The sequence below is a fragment of the Copadichromis virginalis genome, linkage group LG23, assembly GCF_057382275.1.
Source record: "Copadichromis virginalis isolate Kocher_CV1m ecotype Utaka linkage group LG23, C_Virginalis_male_GT1.1, whole genome shotgun sequence".
In the NCBI taxonomy this organism is placed as follows: Eukaryota; Metazoa; Chordata; class Actinopteri; order Cichliformes; family Cichlidae; genus Copadichromis; species Copadichromis virginalis.
In genome coordinates, this window is record NC_140639.1 from 11,335,328 (window position 1) to 11,352,548 (window position 17,221).

The window sequence follows — 17,221 nt, forward strand, 5'->3', positions numbered from 1 at the left end:
ACACACACACACACACACACACTCGAGTGATGCACCCTTTTGTGTGCGTTTTCCATATAAAATCCAACATTAAAGCCATAATTTGACACCTCACTACAAACAACGGCTTCATTTAAAACTGTATTTATTTATTTATTTTAAGAACAGGGAAATGAGGGGACAGGACAGAAGCATGTACAAATACTGTGATAATACAAGACACAATATTGTCGTTAAATTCTGTATTCATACCAAAAGTAAAAAGCAACTTAAATCTAAGATATACACGTACTAGGTGTAATATAGGACTACATGCAGAGATTAATTTAAAGGTTTTTAGGTCTTGTATATATAAAAAAAAATAATACTATAGAGAGTCAGAAGGATTTAACAGTGAAAAGAGCATTTAAGACCGATGAAACAAAGATGCAACCCTTTACGATGAGTGATCGGTGAGAAATGTTGAAACGGGATTAAAATCTCTGAGAAAGAGACAGTTTCCTTTGGTGGCCTGCTGACAAATGTCACATCAAGATATCCAGGAAACTGCATGTAGTGTCATCAAAATGTGCAGAAATATGCACAAGTGCATGTCCCCTTTACACGGGAAGGTGACGACGATGAGAAAACGCAGTAAGACATTGTGACCATCGTAAGTCGTTAGGTTTTGGTTGCTGTGTAAGCTGGGATACTCCCCCTCTCTTTTCCAAAGGCACTAAAACAAAGACTTGGCTCTGATAACAGTGAGACCCAGACAGCACACCTCTGCTCACATTCACCCCGAACCTCATGTGAGCGTCCAAGTGCAGAAGGGTCAAAGATGTAAACAGGTTAGACAGGAGTTGGTGTTTGGCAGCATGGAGTGATGGACCAAAAAGAAGAAACTGCACAGTGTATTCAACATTCAGCATCTGAAATCAGACGCACTGAAGAGAAAGGTTTGCTAACAAAGGTTCTCCAAAATAATCCAAACGGACAACCGCTTACATGCACATTTCCCTCAATAGTTCCCTTTTACTTCCACGTTGTTCCCTCAGACTGTACAGGGTGTATTGGATTAGACTCCACCCACAGGTGTGCACCGAGGCCAAATCCAGAACAAGAAGCCAGCCTTGTCTACACAGTCTGCCTCCATCCGCCCTAAACACACTAACCAATCACGTGAATCAGAGCCCGTGAGGCGTCAGAAAGACGGGCACGAGGACGTTTCTGAGCTAAGACGACGTTGGCGTGACAGAGAGATGGACGCTGCCAGCAGCGTTGTCTCTGCGTGTAGCCGACGGGTGTCTAAAGTGGGCCGAAAGGCTGAGAAAAGGTTAACATACTTAACAAACAGGCCAGAAATGTTATAAAGTATGGCTGTTGTACAGAATCATTAAACAAACAGGCACGCCGAGCGATATGTTTCTATTGCATTTTATAAAGTCTCCTGCATCATCTCCTCAGCAGAACACACCGCTCTGCTCTTCCACACATCGGACACGCGCAACCTTCGGGTCTGTGTGACGCCGGAGATGTCCGTCACACACATCAATCTCATTTGAGGACAAAGGTGCAGTTGCAATATCCTCTCACACGTTACCAGCTGAACTTTACTAAGATACCAAAGTCAGCTGAGTGGACACCGATCAAAGACTAGAACGGAGTAAGCGTGAGTGCTGCTGCACAGCCTGACAGGGATAAAACAAACAGGTCGTTACGCAACAGGGGAAACCTGAAAATGTTCAAAATCTGAGAAGAATTTGGCTCAAGTTTATCATTAAAATATCAAAGCAGTATTTTTTTTTAATACAGCTAGTTGTGTGTGGTTCCATCTCAGTTTACTAATTCTCAGTCATGCCAGCAGGTGGCATCACCAGGCACAAACCAGTCCACAGCTGAAGTGAAAACCAGCAGTTTTCACTTTGAAATGAGGAAAATGTTCAGCCAAGTTACGCATGACCCCCACCCCATCCCTCTTAATCTGGTGACCAACCTGAGTTTTAAACAGACTGAAAATACAAGAAAACGATATGAAAGAGTCACCCCGACCGCTCCAATTACCCACATTAATTTTTTCTACATTATTAATTTGTTGTTAGAAATCCTTACAAATTGTTTCATCAGTTAGTCCTCGATACGCTTCTTGCTGTTGGACAACTCCATGTGAAACGCTGATATTCTGGTCGGGTAGTTCTTCGGGACTCCAGGTGACCAAAAAGTGCTCTGTGATGATGACGTTGGAGCCGAAGGTGAAAAATGAAACCTCTGCGGACCATCCCTCCACTTCGCTCTCTTCTCATTCTACCTTCTCTCCCCTCCTCCTTTACATCAGTCTCCTCCTAGCTCCCTCTCTTTGCATTAGTGTGGCAACGGCACGAGGACCTCGACGTAGTTCAGGGGGAAGAATCCCGACTGGCCGTTCAGCGTGCCCTCGTACCAGTTCTCGTCGATCTGATTGGTCAGGGTGATGACGTCGCCCTCGCGGAAGCCCAGCTCTCCGTCGTTCTCGGGCTCAAAGTCATACAGCGCCTTGCAGCTCGGCTGTTCCGGGGCTGAAAACGACCAGTAAACAGAGCAGAGATGAGGAAGACGGCAGGATATTTGAAAAGGTTAAAGGTCACAGACTGTCAGTTCCAGGAAAAGCAAGTCACATCAAACATCAGTATAACATTAGGAAACGGTGCTCACGAGACGTTCTGAACAGACTAAAGCATAAAGAACTTCCTCTGACAGCAGCTTTCCAAGACCAGATCCTCCCTCTCGCTCTCTGTGACCTCACTGAGATCAGCAGCAGCGAGGAGGCTCCATGCACAGACAAACTGGGCTTTTTCTCTGCCACACAATTTTCTCATTGTATCTGGCTCAACCCGCAGACTGCTGGGACGGCTAGAGATGGGAAAAGATTTGGTCAGCCATTCTCTGGTCTTCATCTGTTTACAAGAGCAGCAACACAAACTATAAATGGAAAAGGACCAACTGCTTCTTATATTTACAACCCAAAACACAGGTGCTGATATCTAGAGAATCAGATCAGATGAACTCTCCTTCACCGTCATACTTTTTTCTTTTTGTGATTCAAGCATGAAATTCTTTCACAACTATCTGAGCTCACGTGTTTACAGTAAAGCGTTCACACACGGACACACAGATGATAAATGATGCTCGCTGCACTGTGCAAAACAATGATGAATGGAAAAAAAACAAGAGTAAATGAAGACAAATGTCAAAAAAAAAGTTGCAAAAAAAAATATCTAACACTGAACACACTGCTGAGACTCTAAAACTGTGCCGAACACGGCTGATTTAGTACCGATTCACAAATGAAAACAATCCTTCATTCAATCAGATGTGTTGTCCTGTAATGTTAACTGGTTAAGTTACATGGGGACAGACATTATTATTTATTAAAAAGGTCACACATAAACAGTCAAAGCCACACCCACAGGCCTTTTCAGGGCCACAACAAACCCTGTCAGTTATTTGTGTTTTATGCTTCCATGACATGCAAATTAAAACATGGAAACAGGACGCTTCGCTGTGCACAAATTAAATATCACATACAACGAACGAGGGCCAACATAACTATAGTTTTACAAACCAGTTATGATGTAGTTTTTCCATGCAGAGACCAAAGTGTCTGTATCTGGGTTACATGTTTGAAGGTTTACGTGTACTCGTGCTTCTGTGTTCACCTCTAAAACCTAACTGAAATGTCATTACAATACAGATACAGCAAAAAAAAAAAAAACATTTGCAGGTTCAGGAAGTCAGTCATTTTAAACAAAACCACATACTCGCTGCAGTTTTATGCATAAACCACTATCTGTTAAACCAATGAAAAGCAGCTTTTGGTCCACTTCCTACATTTCACCCCAGAAGTGAGCGCAAACGCACACACACCAGTTTAAAACAATTGAGAAACAGCACCACACACATAACCGGTGACTCACACAATCCTTGTGGCCTGGTCAAGTGAAAAGTCGCCTCTGATGATGTCACAAGGAAGAGGAACAAGGTCGGTTGGAGAAAGGCCGGAAAGATGACACACACACACACACACACACACCAACTCAGTGCCATCATTTTTTAAAAAACCTCACTCACACAGCAGACAAACGGAGATGCTCACTGGACTCAGTGGCGCTTGTTTGTTGAGCAATCCTGTTGGCAATGCCAAGAACTTTCAGTTGACTTTGTGTCAGATTTGAAAGGACTGAAGTTTATTCGGGCACACTGCTTCGGTTTAGCCCATCTGCTGTGTCGGCACAAACAGATGCAGGGTTAGCTGTTAAAATTCTGCCGGGGCGGCTCATTTTTGGTGCTTTAATGCAGCTTTGTAGCTGGAAGCATGAACACAAAACAATAGACAGTACTGCTTTTTCTTTTGCCAAGATGCCATCTTTTGTTACTCTGTTCACTGTAACATGGCAACTTGTTCACACTGAACCTTTTTTTAAGTCCTCTTAAAAGGTTTCTTACCCGAGATGCGTGACGGGGGAGGAGCCATGGGGGTCGAGTAGCCTCCATTTGAATGGTTGTTGTCTCCAAAGTCAAACACGGGTTTGGGTTTGGGTGTGTATTCACGTCTTGTTCGAGACTGAGCTTCATTCATCCTGTTCAAAAACATGAACAAATGCATCTTCCACAGCACGTTGAAAGACATACGCAGAAACCTGCACAGCTGCGCTAAATCATCGGGTTTCATTACTGCACCTGTCTCCGAGTTTGCCTGAAAGCTCCTCCAACACCTGCACGGCCTGTCTGTGGTACTGCAGCTGGGACTCCACCAGAGACGACAGCTGGCTCACCTGCTCGATCTACACACACAGAGTTCATCTTTGAGTTTCACCTCTTTTGTTTATTATGAACTGATTTTTACTGTGAAACAATTCAACTTTCCACCAACTGCTAGTTTCCAACGTCCAAAATTACAGACGCACGCCACAGATCGGAGGACACCAGAGAAATAACAAGGAAATATGAAACTGGCAGACTTCATCCCAAGTAGCCTACTCATCCCCGTCGACCAGCCTTCATTACTAAAATGAATCCTTATCTTGCAGTGATGCATTATTAGTTTGATTATTATGAATAAGAAGTACTGAACCATAAAGGGATCAAAAGTCGTGACTGATAAACTGCAGGCGTTAGCAGGCTGTCTTCAGTGTTGCGCTGAATGGCTGTGCTTTATCAGTTTTTACAGGTCCAGCTACTGGAACGCGTGTTTGTTCTGTGGGTGGGTTGTATTTGACCAGGTCACGGAGCACTACAGTTTTGTATAATACAGTAATATCAGCATCAGATCTAAAGAACCACCAGGCTGAAAATGTCCACAGTTATATTTTTGAAACATGTCTCTATTAGAGACAGAAATAAGTGGATTCAGGAACAGGATTAAGGATCAGGCTTAAGCTCACGTGCCAAACACGTTTAATAAATCCTTACGTCAGTCTCCAGCAGGTTGTACATGCTCATCTCAGCCACTTCCTTTGACTCGTGAAACTTCTCCAGAGCCTGTCGAACCTCTTCGTCTGGGATCTTTCCCTGACGCTTTTTCTTGTAGTCGTAGTCCAGGCGACGCCCTTCCAGTTTCTTCAGATAGTGCTGCAGAAAATGTACTGTTTAGTTATGAAACTGGCCCCACTGACTTTTGTCATTTAAAATGCTAACGTTAGCAGTCAGGAGTTTCAGATGGACGCTTTAGGTATTTCATTGAATATTTTACAGAAACAGCAATCGTGCTGCTTCTTCAAACTTGAAGAAGATATTTAATAAAAGACATTTCCAGTGTATGATACCTGGATTTCTCTCAGGTCCTTGTCACAAAGCCCTTGCAGTGGATCAATAAAGTTCTGTTTGACATCAATGTCTAGAGAGTCTTTGACTTCAGCCAGCCTCTTCATGGCCTCTCCTACATCGACCAGAGCGCCACCTTAACCACACACAGAGACATTGAAAGCGGAGATGTGACTTTAGAGCCGAAGCGTTTCAGCACACTCTGGGTAAGCTTAAATTTATCACACCCAAAAGCACCACAACCACACACATCAAAACCACTAATGACTCACAGAAGTGCTGCTCTGACATGAAAATATGACAGTAAACCAGAATACAGACACACATCTTACCAAAGTTAGTGTCCTCTCCAAGCTCCCGCCCGTACTTGGCCATGCACTCTCCCAGCAGCCCTTCAGCCTGAGGATAGCCCGGGTTGTTCACCTGACCGCGAATCTTGGACATGGTGTTCAGCATGGACAGTTTGGCTCGCGATGCTGTGAAAATAAAGGAAATGGAGGTGAAACTAACCAGAGTTTAAATAATCTAAGCAGCTGCAGGGAAACCGGTCTTCTCCTCACCTGGGTTGGGCTGAAGGTACTCTGATGTTTTGGAGATCACCTCTACCACTGCTTTACTGGTCACGTCCACTTTCTGCAGAAACACACACTCTCGTCATACATTTGCATCAGAGCCCCAGGTCAGAGAACTTAAACAGCACAGAGAGAAAGAGTAGGTGTGCTAATTTGTTCGTGTTTTCAAACAGACTTTTGTCACAGTAACAAGATAAATATTATAAGTTTGCATAAATCCAATATACGGCCAATGAATCCCGACTGGAAAGCCTGGATAAGACACCAAGCTGCCCAGGGCAGATCCAAACCGCTCAGCCGTGTGTAGTCCATCCAGCACGCATCTATCAGTTCACTGTGACACCTAACGTAGCACGCAGGAAGCTAACAGTAAAGCCAAACAACTTTGGAAGTACAGTACCGTGGAAATGTATTTGGCCCTTCCTTTATTACCTTGGTTTTTCCACGTTTGTCACACTTACATGTTTCAGATCAAACAAATTTTGATATTAGACAAAGATAACTCAAGCAAATATAAAATGCAGTTTTTAAAGGATAATTTCATTTATTAAGAGAAAAAGGTTATGTAAACCTACCTGTCCTTTGTGCAAAAGTAACAGCCCCTAAACCTGATAACTGGCTATTCCACCACCAGGCATTTGTGATGCCTTCAGTGCGTCTTTCACGTCACTGTGGAGGAACTTTAGCCCACTCTTCTTTGCAGAAATGCTTTAATTCAGACACATTGGAGGGTTTTCCAGCATGAACGCCTGTTTAAGGTCCCGCTGAAGTAGAGCTGGGCGATATGAGATTTTTTCATATCACGATATGTTTTTTTCATTTCAGGCGATAACGATATCTATCACGATATAAGCCAAATAACTATATTTGTAAGATTTAAATGTGCCGTTGCTCACAAGTAAAATGTGAAATAATCAGCAGCTTGTTTTTAAATATTTATTTCCCATAATAAGTTCAATAGGGTAGATGTACTTAAGGAACATGAGACTTTTTCAGATAAATAAAGGCAAATATTGCAAACTACACAAAAGGCAGCCGCTAAAGCGTTTAAGTTTCAAAATAGAACAAATGAAACAGACTAAATTGTCAATTCCACTTAGAAACAAAATATTAATTCTAAAAATAAATCTTAGTTTGTTTTACAGAAGAACAGACAAAACTGACTAACTTTTGTCAATATCAAATAAACTGAGAACTAAAAGGAAATTCTCAATCTCTCCTTGTTGTATAGCTGAGCTTTTCAAACAGTTTTAACAGTTACTTTAGTCTGACAAAAGCCGAATGACGAATTAGCGCTTCCAGTCAGAGACTGAGGCTACGTCCACACGTACACGGGTATTTTTGAAAACGGAGATTTTCCGTTTTCGTTTTAAAAAATAATCCCGTCCACACATAAAGGCAGAAATGAAGGAAAACGCTGCTATGAACATGCCAAAGCAGCAGGTGGCGCTAGATTCCTAACCGTGCAGAAATGTTGGCCAATCAGAAGTCTAGAAGCCTCGGTGGGAAAAAGTAAACAAAGCTGCGGCATAGAAGCAGAACCGAGTCGTATGTGTGGAGGGACAGTAACTGTGTGTATATGTAAGCATTTAAACACTGCAGAGAGTAGAATTAACAGTATTGTAGAAATTCATTTCACCGAAACAATAACGCGGCGCACAGTGTGACGCATGCACCAGTTCATTGTATTTCCAGACTTGCTTTCGGCACAATTTACAGTGCACGCTACTCTGTTTTTTGTCAGACTTGAAATAGCCGAAATACCTTCACACTACGGAACTTCTTTGGCTCTTCCGTTCGACAATCTCTCCGGCATTGGAACCATCGTCTGTTTTCTCTTCGGTCACGCTCGGTTGATTTTTCTAGTCGGCACACTCATTTCCTCCATTATGCGCTGGCTCCATTACCTGCTGGCTGCTTCCCAAACAAACACACGTGCGGCTTGGCACTTGTGCTGTACGTAACAAGTCACGCGACGTGACGCTGCGGCTGTGATTGGTTCAGCTCTGCGCTACTGAATTTGGATTGGCTGATCTTTTTTTTTTTTTTTTTTTTTTTTTTTCTTTTTTTTTTAAGAGGACAAGAGCGGCGAGGTCTATCGCGATAGCTTAATTTCTCTATCGAGTAAAAGTTATATCGCGATACATATCGTTATCGTTCTATCGCCCAGCTCTACGCTGAAGCAGTACAGTCTGATTTAAGTCCAGACTTTGACTCGGACACTCCAAAACATTTATTTAGCCTTTCTGAGCCAATCAGAGGTGGACTTGTCATGGTCCTGCTGCCCGAGTTGTTCTAGTTCTTCTGTGACCTCCTGGGTGAATTTTGGTAGGCCGGTCACTCCTGTGAAGGTTCAGCACCTTTCCCAGTTTCTCCATGTGTGAATAATGGATCTCTCTGGTTCACTGGAGTCCCAGAGCCTCAGAAATGTCTCTAAACTTTTCCAGACTGATGGATGTCAGTGACTTTGTTTCTCGGCTGTTTCTTTAGATCCTTTAGCCTGACTTCACTTTGTCAGACAGCTTCTATTTAAGTGATTCAACAGGTCCGACAGTGATCAGGCCTGGGTGTGGCAGTGAAATTAAATTTAGAATTGAGAAATGTGGTTAACAAAGTTAATTTATGATTTTTATTCCCACGTGTTCTGGATGTTTTTTTCCCCTTAACCATTTAAAAACATTACTAGCCCTGCAACGGGCACATTTTATAAGCCCTCTTTAGATAACCTTAAATAATGTAACTCAGTTACAGTTTGTGCTCCAGACAAAATTCAAACAGTTTCAGAAAATTTTTTATTATTTTGTAATTTTACAGCCAAAATTACTGAATAAGTCCAGGCGACCTGTATGAGAAAGGGAAATAATCATCTAAAAACTGCATTTTGTATTTACTCAAGTTATTTTTGTCTAATATTAAAATTAGTTTGATGATCTGAAACATGTCAGTGGGATAAATATGCAAAAAAGAGAAAAAGAAATTCACTCCAGCTACAGCAACAACCTTCACTGTGTGTTCATGTCACGCTAGTTTAAAACACTCACAGGAAAACTGTGTTTAAAGGTCATGGATAAACGAATGACTCCCAGGCTCTTCCACAGTTACACTTTATTAATTTAGCACTGGTATGAGATGGGTTTGTCAGATACTGCAAGTAAAGGTATCTCAGAACTGGAAAAAGTTTGATCGGTATATTATATCGTACTGAGATGCATCTACACATGCTGCTCTATGCACTTTCCACTGGATTTATTCATGATGAAAGTTTTGCCCTGAAACATTTCAGATAAAGGTTAAAAAACATTCCCAAAGAGACGTCTTTCACTTGTTTTGTCTGCACAACAGTTTGAAACCCAAGGACATCAGAAAACCTGGGAAGCTTCCACCAGTGACATTTCTTTGCCATTTGTGCCTAAAGTGGGTCCAAATGGTATTTTTCAGCGCCGGTTCTCAATCAGGATCTGTTTATAAGGATTTACTTTTACTTTTTCTTTTTTCTGAGATGTGTGCAACATATAGCAGATAAACTGTTGACCCTGTATGATAGGATCACATAACGCTTTCCATGGGATGTAAATTCAAGTCAAACAAAAATAACACAATAATGCTGCCTGTGTACTCGGTGAAACCACACAGGCCTTCAGCTTCAGCATGTTTCTCTGTTAGACTACACAAGGATGGCTCTCTTACCCGTTCCAAGTCTCTGAAGTCATCATCTAGTTTGGTTCCTTCTGCACCTCCAACTTTCTCACTCACCATCTAGAGGGAGGAAGGGAGGGAGAGGATTGAGAAAACAAGAGCGCAAATTCATTAATGTTGCTCATGAGGTTTTCATTTGAGAAGATAAACAAGCTGAAGCACATCTTTAATTTATCACTGCCTGCTCTGTGATCATACACCCAGGAAGACGGGTCGGTGCCCGCTAGCATGGCGTGCTATATGCCCGGTCCTAACCTTAACCTCGGGTGACTCAGAACAACAGAGAAGCTTGCAGTAATACCACAGAAATCTCACAAATGCATGAAAAATGCAATGTTATGCTATTTCAAAGTAGATCTTGTTGATGTTGACAGCATGCAACTATCTTAGAGAGCTCACTTGGATTTTTGCCTGTGGCCTCTGATCATGCTAAGAAATGAAGGAACAACGTTACTGTGCAAGTACTGCTGTACATTCTGTTTTCTAATAATCTACATTTCTGAGGAGGCTGAATTCAACGAAAGTGCTAATTCTGTCTCTTTAATGAGTCTGCGCTGGAGCGACTTCAAGATAATAACTCACAGGCTACATGATACCATATTGAAGCTTTTCAAACGAACAGGGAGCAAAACGAGGCCTAATATCACCCGGAAGCCCTGTTGTGCAAAGACGAAAGCCAGCCACAATGACTAATTTGTGCTCCGTTTGTGGTTCTGCTATGATTCCAGTCAACAGCAATAAAACTGTGAGAGCAATAAAACCTGGATGTGAAGAATCTGCTTTGCTCTTGTTTGCTGAAGTTCTGAGGAAAGCTGCAACAAGCTCTCTGTTAATTGTTAAATATTTCACCATGCAGTAATAACAGAGGGAGACATTTATACCGTCTGCACAGTTAATGAAACACAGGAAACATCACAAGCAAAGAATACGTGATTTTAGCTACACATGTATGACCTGGATCTCATTTTCAGCCACCCCCCAACTCAGAGCACCCTTTTAGGGAGTGGATTAAGTACAAAAGGTCAGCAGGATAATTAAGGTAATGAGTCATGAGGCCTTCATAGCCGGCGTCCGTGCAGTCTGCTGACATTTCAGAAATATCTTTTAAACCTTTTTGATAAGGTACAGTAGATGATAACGCTAAAGACCCATATGCACACAGTGGATCCAGTCTATGCTATGTATCCATGTATATTATTAAAACAGCCCTCACTCCATTAAAGGCTGATCAGTCAACCCTTTCCCACGGTGATCTACTCAGAGACATACAGTGTTCCTGACCTTAAGCCTCTTTGGCACATGAACTCTGGTCGGGACACTGTCCACAGTGACCCTCCCACATGTAGCACCCAGCGGGAGACAGTCTGCCTCAGCTGGAAACACTCTGGCTGGTTTTAGCGGGGGTAAATGGTAAATGGCCTGTATTTATATAGCGCTTTTCTAGTCCCTAAGGACCCCAAAGCGCTTTACATATCCAGTCATCCACCCATTCACACACACATTCACACACTGGTGATGGTAAGCTACATTGTAGCCACAGCCACCCTGGGGCGCACTGACAGAGGCGAGGCTGCCGGACACTGGCGCCACCAGGTGAAGTGTCTTGCCCAAGGACACAACGACCGAGACTGTCCAAGCTGGGGCTCGAACCGGCAACCTTCCGATTACAAGGCGAACTCCCAACTCTTGAGCCACGATCGCCCCGGGGATAGATGAAAAACACTGCACACAGCAACCTGCTCTTCCCTAAGCTGGTCATGAAACCATCAGCAGCTGTTTGAAGTCATTTCCTACATGACTCAAAACTGCTGTTTGTAATCTTTATGTGATAACTGGAATCACAGAAACTTCCTCGTGTCCATGACAAACTTTGTCTTTCATCTGTTTCACTGAGGTTATCAGGTTTCAACACACACAGAATAACCACTGCAACACGTCCGCATCTCAGCTGTAGCTCTAACAGCAGTCTGGTATCCTCAGGCTTTACTTCTGTATGCAGAGATCACATGACCAGGGACTCTGAGGTCACAAGTATAGATACAGCCTCAACTCAGGACCTACACAGCACTGCACGGCCCTACTTTAGTAAAGAATTAAATTCATAATGGGGAACTCGGCTATTTTTATTACGTCGCCAAATCTTATTCCTTTGCAGCTCTGTTGGCAACATTGATTGGCCACTAAACAACACCTCAGCTCTTCTCCTGATCCAAGCATCGTCTTTACTGTGAGTGTAACATCATTATTTACATGCACACAAACATAAAGAGAAGAAGCTAAACAGCATCCACAGAAAAACCCTATCACAGCTAGGTTTTGGTATAAACAGCTCACAGTGCTACACAGAGGGATCAGCCTGTGCAACGTATCATGTTCTTCACAATGACTCGGTGTTAGTTATATACCTGCACATTATCACAAGGTTCAAGCTCTTGTTTGGCTTAAGATTACATCAAGATGGCAAATCCCAAAAGTCTGGTTTGCAGTTAAAGAGACAGTTGGTGGAAAAAAGTTATGATTCTCAGGTAGTTGAAACTCAGACACAACGAACTGTTATGGAGTTAAAAGTCAGAAGTCGGATGATGTCTTACGTCATTTTTACTCTAAGTAAAAAGCTTCTAAGGTTTGTGCTTTTAATTATTTTTACATCCTTCTCTATTTAAAATTTAAACTCCAGCTCCCTCCAGGTTATACCTGGTTAATAATTTCACACCTAATGCATACAACAGCCTGCTGGCTCTGCTGGTGGGTAACACGGATATAATACTCATGGTAACAGGCTTGATCAGGAGCCTTTACGTCCTCTAACAGAAGCTAGCTGGCAGATGCACGGCACTCTTCCTTCCTTAAATTAGCTTCCAGTGAATTTCAGATTTTAAACCTTTATCACAATCAGCTGCATATTGGCTAACTGCAAGCAGAAAGAATCCAGGTTCAAGTTCAGACGGAGACAAATCTCTCGAGGCCAGCATCACGAAGGGCATCCGGCGTAAAACTGCCAAATCAAATACAAACAGATCTACTTGCTGTGAAAGAGGGAGCCACTTTCTTATGTATCAGCTGTATATGAAGCTCTGCATGGCCAGGTTACCGATCTTACTGAGGCCTATTTAAGCAGTGACCGCCTTCAATCATCCAACAAACGTCTTCTGACTTAGAAGTCGCTTATGTGAGACAGTAGCAGCCAGACTCTGCAGCAGCTGCCCTGAAGCCATCAGGCCGTCTGAACCAGCTTTATGTGGCTGCTGAGCACATGATCGTTTGAGGCTATCTTCCTGAAGTTTCACGTACTCATGGATCTTTGTCTTGTCCTGGATAATCATTCTGACACTCTGTCCTCGGCCTCCTGCCTTTTGCTTAGCGTACAGTCTCAGGGTGAAACCCTTCATGCATGATAATACGCTTGATGTCAGTGGCTTCTCTCCTCCTTTGGCCCTGGTCAGGATTCAAACCCCCCGATCTATTGTTCCAAAGACTGTACTGCTGACTAAAGCAGCAAATTAAGCCGATGATGAATCAGAGTACTTTATCACACTGGTGTCAAACTTGTACAAAAATCAGAAGCTGCTAAAAGTAGTCTTACTCAGTGATTCCCAACTTAATGCTCAACTCTTATCAAAAATATGATTTCATAATATCATCATCACGAGTCACGTTTATCCAAATCACATTTATGTAATTTTGTACAAAACAAGTCAAATGTGGGAAAAATCCCACCCAATCATCCAAGAACACTCCGGTTTCTTTTTATTTGTAAGCATTAAAGTACGACTATACTTGAAATTTATTTTGGCACAGAATGAAATGATGGCTAAGAGATGAGCCTGCTATCAAAGTGAAGGTATAAGGGAGGCCTTGTCATATACTATGACTTGTCCCGAGTAGCCACCAGCTATCCCACATTTTCAAGTTTTCTCCAGCAAATACAAAGGATGCGAATGGTTGTTTCTGTTACTTCACGTCACAGACATTCGCTATTAAAACAATGGTTTATCTAATGATAATAATTCTTAGATGGACTAGCTGTAGAAGGGAGTCTTTTCTGTGCCTTTCAGCAGTAAGAACATCATGCACACACAGGCAAAAATAAAGGACGCTGTCTATTTATTTAAACACCAATGCCAGCATCCTTTCACCGGCACACTTTACCAAAAATTGACTCTGAGTGATAAAAAGCAGCTCTGGGATTATACGGCAGATGAAATATCGCTCCTATAAATGGTTTTAATCCCAGATGAAGTCTGCATCAAAATGTAATCTCCTTTCACCAGTAATCTAATCGTTTTCTGAATGCAGCGTCTTAATACCCAGTATCATGAGCTAAAAAGAATAACGTTGGCTGATGTTTCTAAGCCTGCGCTGTGGTCCAACAAAATGTTTTTATAGAAACATTTTTAAGATGACAGATAATAATAAGCACTGCATATCAAGACTTTCTCCTATGACTACTCACTCATAATTCCTCCTAACTGCACACTAGAATCAGCCAAGTTTTGTTTTATTAAACTAACAAAATAAACGATGCAAAAGGTGTCTGATATTTGCCTCTTGTCAACCATTAAATCACGTGAAGGCTGATGTATTCAGAGTTACTCTCACATGAAAGTACTTTGCTTTCTAAGTATCTAAGTATTCATTCAGTACTAAAAACTCGTCCCACCCAGAATTTGTACGAGAACATCCCAGGCTTGAAGATTTTATCTCGTAAAACAAGTACAAGTGAAAGAGAGACGTTAAAAGAGAAAAACAAGCAGATGAGAGGAGCGAGGCACAGATATCATTTCCACAGCCAACTTCCTGCATGCCTCCAGTGTAGAAAATCTGAGCTATGTGACTGTTATTGACTCTCATGGAGTTTTGGCAACAGGAGCAGCTGCAATGCAGTCAAATAAAGGGAAAGCGCACTCTTTCCACCTCATTTCTGGGGTCACTTGCTAACGCACCAATCCACTTAATCTCTTCTCCTGATGATTTTCAGTAGAGTAAGAGCTGCTAACCTCGACACGAAGCTTCTAAATCATCTTATTTTCCCCGTTAAACGCAAACCAACAGGGATCTGTGTCTGTTCCTGACAGGAAGCTGGGGCAGAACCCAAATGTCTTTCCTGCTTAGATCAGCAGGGTAGGAAGAAAAGCGCCTCCAAAAAACCCTCTCAAACCGTCCCCTCCCATCACTGAGAGATGGCCTAAATTAAAAACATTCACACCGAGGCTCAGACGCCAGAATCATGACTTTTACATTTCTAGTGCGAGTAGGGGCATTTTTATCACAGTGGTATGTAGTGCTGTGTTTTTTACTCCTCTCAGCTGCCCTAAATACCGATCCGAGCCCAGCCTAAAAATCACCGCTGGAAAAGAGACAGCTGTGCTGAAAGCAGACGTTCTGCAGGTTACACCGATGGAGATGAAGTGGTTTCAGTGCATTCTGCAAACTCGGACTGAGTTCCAACACTTTTGTTTTAAGTGAGAGCTCTGACTCACCCGGAGAGTCCCTGCGGCACAGCTAATGTTTACCACAGGATACCGAGTCAGAAGCTACAGAAGACAGACTCCCTGAGAGTCTGTGATACCTGCGGACCATGCAAGCGGTCTTACAGTTAACCTCACATCGGCCAAAGTTAGTTAGTTAGGATGGTTTAATAAAAGTAGACAGACACAAGCTAAGTGTTAAACCCACAGAAACAGTTCACGCTGACACGGACAGTCTGCTGCTGTCACCACAAACTAACACAACAAACTCTTACAAACATTAGCTCACCGCAAACCGTTAGCACATGCTAACGAGGCTAGCCGCTAACGGCAAGAAAAGTTTTGCAAACCTGGCTGGCTTTGTAAAACTGCTTCTTCAAGCCCGCTACAGACATCTTGAAGCCCGTCTTGTCTTCAGCTTCCAACCGAGGTGAAAAAGGTTGCGGTATACGTGAAGTTGGCGATATAGTTTTTCAGAAAATGGGCCAATGCGAAGAGCGTGTCGGGAAAATCATAGGACCGCACAGCCGTCACTCCAAGTCGGGACACGCCAACTGACCACGTCCACGTCGAGAGACTCTTCGCGCTGTCACGGCAGATAACGGGGCCCACGGAGCCACAGACAGCGGGATCAGCACTCTCCGAGCTGAGAAAACCCACAAACGTTGTGACTCAATACTGCCAGCCCGCCTTACACAGAACGCCAAAGCAGCACGGCTCTTTTTCAAAGAAATAATCAGTTTCCGAGAGTGCGGATGTTTTGTTGGCGAACACTGCCCCCTGCTGGATGGAACAGGAAAACGCAGGCTGCTAGTGCTCTGGTCGGGTGTAATTTGATCACATACACACAATTTTAAGTAAATTCTATATATTTATGTCTAAAAACTACAATTTCCTCGTGGTAGAACCTGAGATTAGGAAATAAACCAGGAGTTTCAAAATGTACTAAAGACGCTCTGAAGAATTTTACATTCAGTGGGATATAAAATATTTATAAAACCAAATGAGGAAAAAATAATGTGTCTGATAAGCAGTAAGTTTACAACGCTACTACCAAATCTCAAAAACATTTATTATTATATTAAATTTAGACAGTGCACTTGTTTATGATTCAAACACAAGTATTTCTGATTTGCTGTACATTTCCATGCTTGTACTGGGATGCATTCTATTCAAGTCAAGTCAGCTTTACTTGTCCAAAGTGCTGAACAGAGGGACAATGTAGTCAAAATAAAAGAAAGAATTAAAATAAATGAGATAAATTTTTTTTTTTTTTTACATCTATACATGCATATATGTGCACATACATATACACACACACAGGACCACACATGGACATGAATACACATATACACATGCATCCATCATCCATCAAAGACAGAATAGACCAGCAGCCGATTTCAAAGTGATCTGAAGCCTGTGAAAACAAGGAGGTTTGATTTAAAGATTTCCAAATAGGAGGCAAGTCTGTTCCAGAGTCTCGGGGGAGCGGCGGCGAAGAAACTGTCACCTTTAGATTTTATTTGGGAGCGTGGGACCAGTAAAATCATCTGACCGGAAGGCCGCAGAGTTCGAGTGGTTAATGCGGGCTAAGAGATCTGAAATGTAACCCGGAGCCAAGCGTTGGAGAGCTTTAAAAACAAATAACAGAACCTTGAAATCGACTCTGTACTTAACTGGCAGCCAATGTAAAGATGCAAGTATCCGAGTAATACTCTCTCTGGTAAC

At 42.5% G+C, this 17,221-nt stretch overlaps 1 protein-coding gene across 1 annotated transcript; it reads right to left on the reverse strand.

Annotated features, from left to right (window-relative positions):
* Nucleotides 1–107: 107 nt before the first annotated feature.
* Nucleotides 108–16,272, reverse strand: sh3gl1b (SH3-domain GRB2-like 1b). Its single transcript, XM_085448167.1, has 9 exons — nucleotides 15,844–16,272; nucleotides 10,017–10,085; nucleotides 6,318–6,390; nucleotides 6,090–6,233; nucleotides 5,760–5,893; nucleotides 5,407–5,565; nucleotides 4,675–4,778; nucleotides 4,441–4,574; nucleotides 108–2,513 (listed from the first exon to the last, which is right to left on the reverse strand). Exons 1-9 carry the CDS (start codon nucleotides 15,886–15,888, stop codon nucleotides 2,320–2,322), a joined length of 1,056 nt encoding a protein of 351 aa, XP_085304293.1. The 5' UTR covers nucleotides 15,889–16,272; the 3' UTR covers nucleotides 108–2,319.
* Nucleotides 16,273–17,221: the final 949 nt, after the last annotated feature.

Bases quoted from the DNA above. Each gene is read 5' to 3' on its own strand.
- sh3gl1b (XM_085448167.1), bottom strand. From the start codon at position 15,888: ATGTCTGTAGCGGGCTTGAAGAAGCAGTTTTACAAAGCCAGCCAG. The intron at 10,086-15,843 runs GTTTGCAAAACT...TCCTCCCTCTAG, and splicing joins AGTTTTACAAAGCCAGCCAG to ATGGTGAGTGAGAAAGTTGG. The intron at 4,575-4,674 runs GTGCAGTAATGA...GTTTTTGAACAG, and splicing joins TCAGGCAAACTCGGAGACAG to GATGAATGAAGCTCAGTCTC.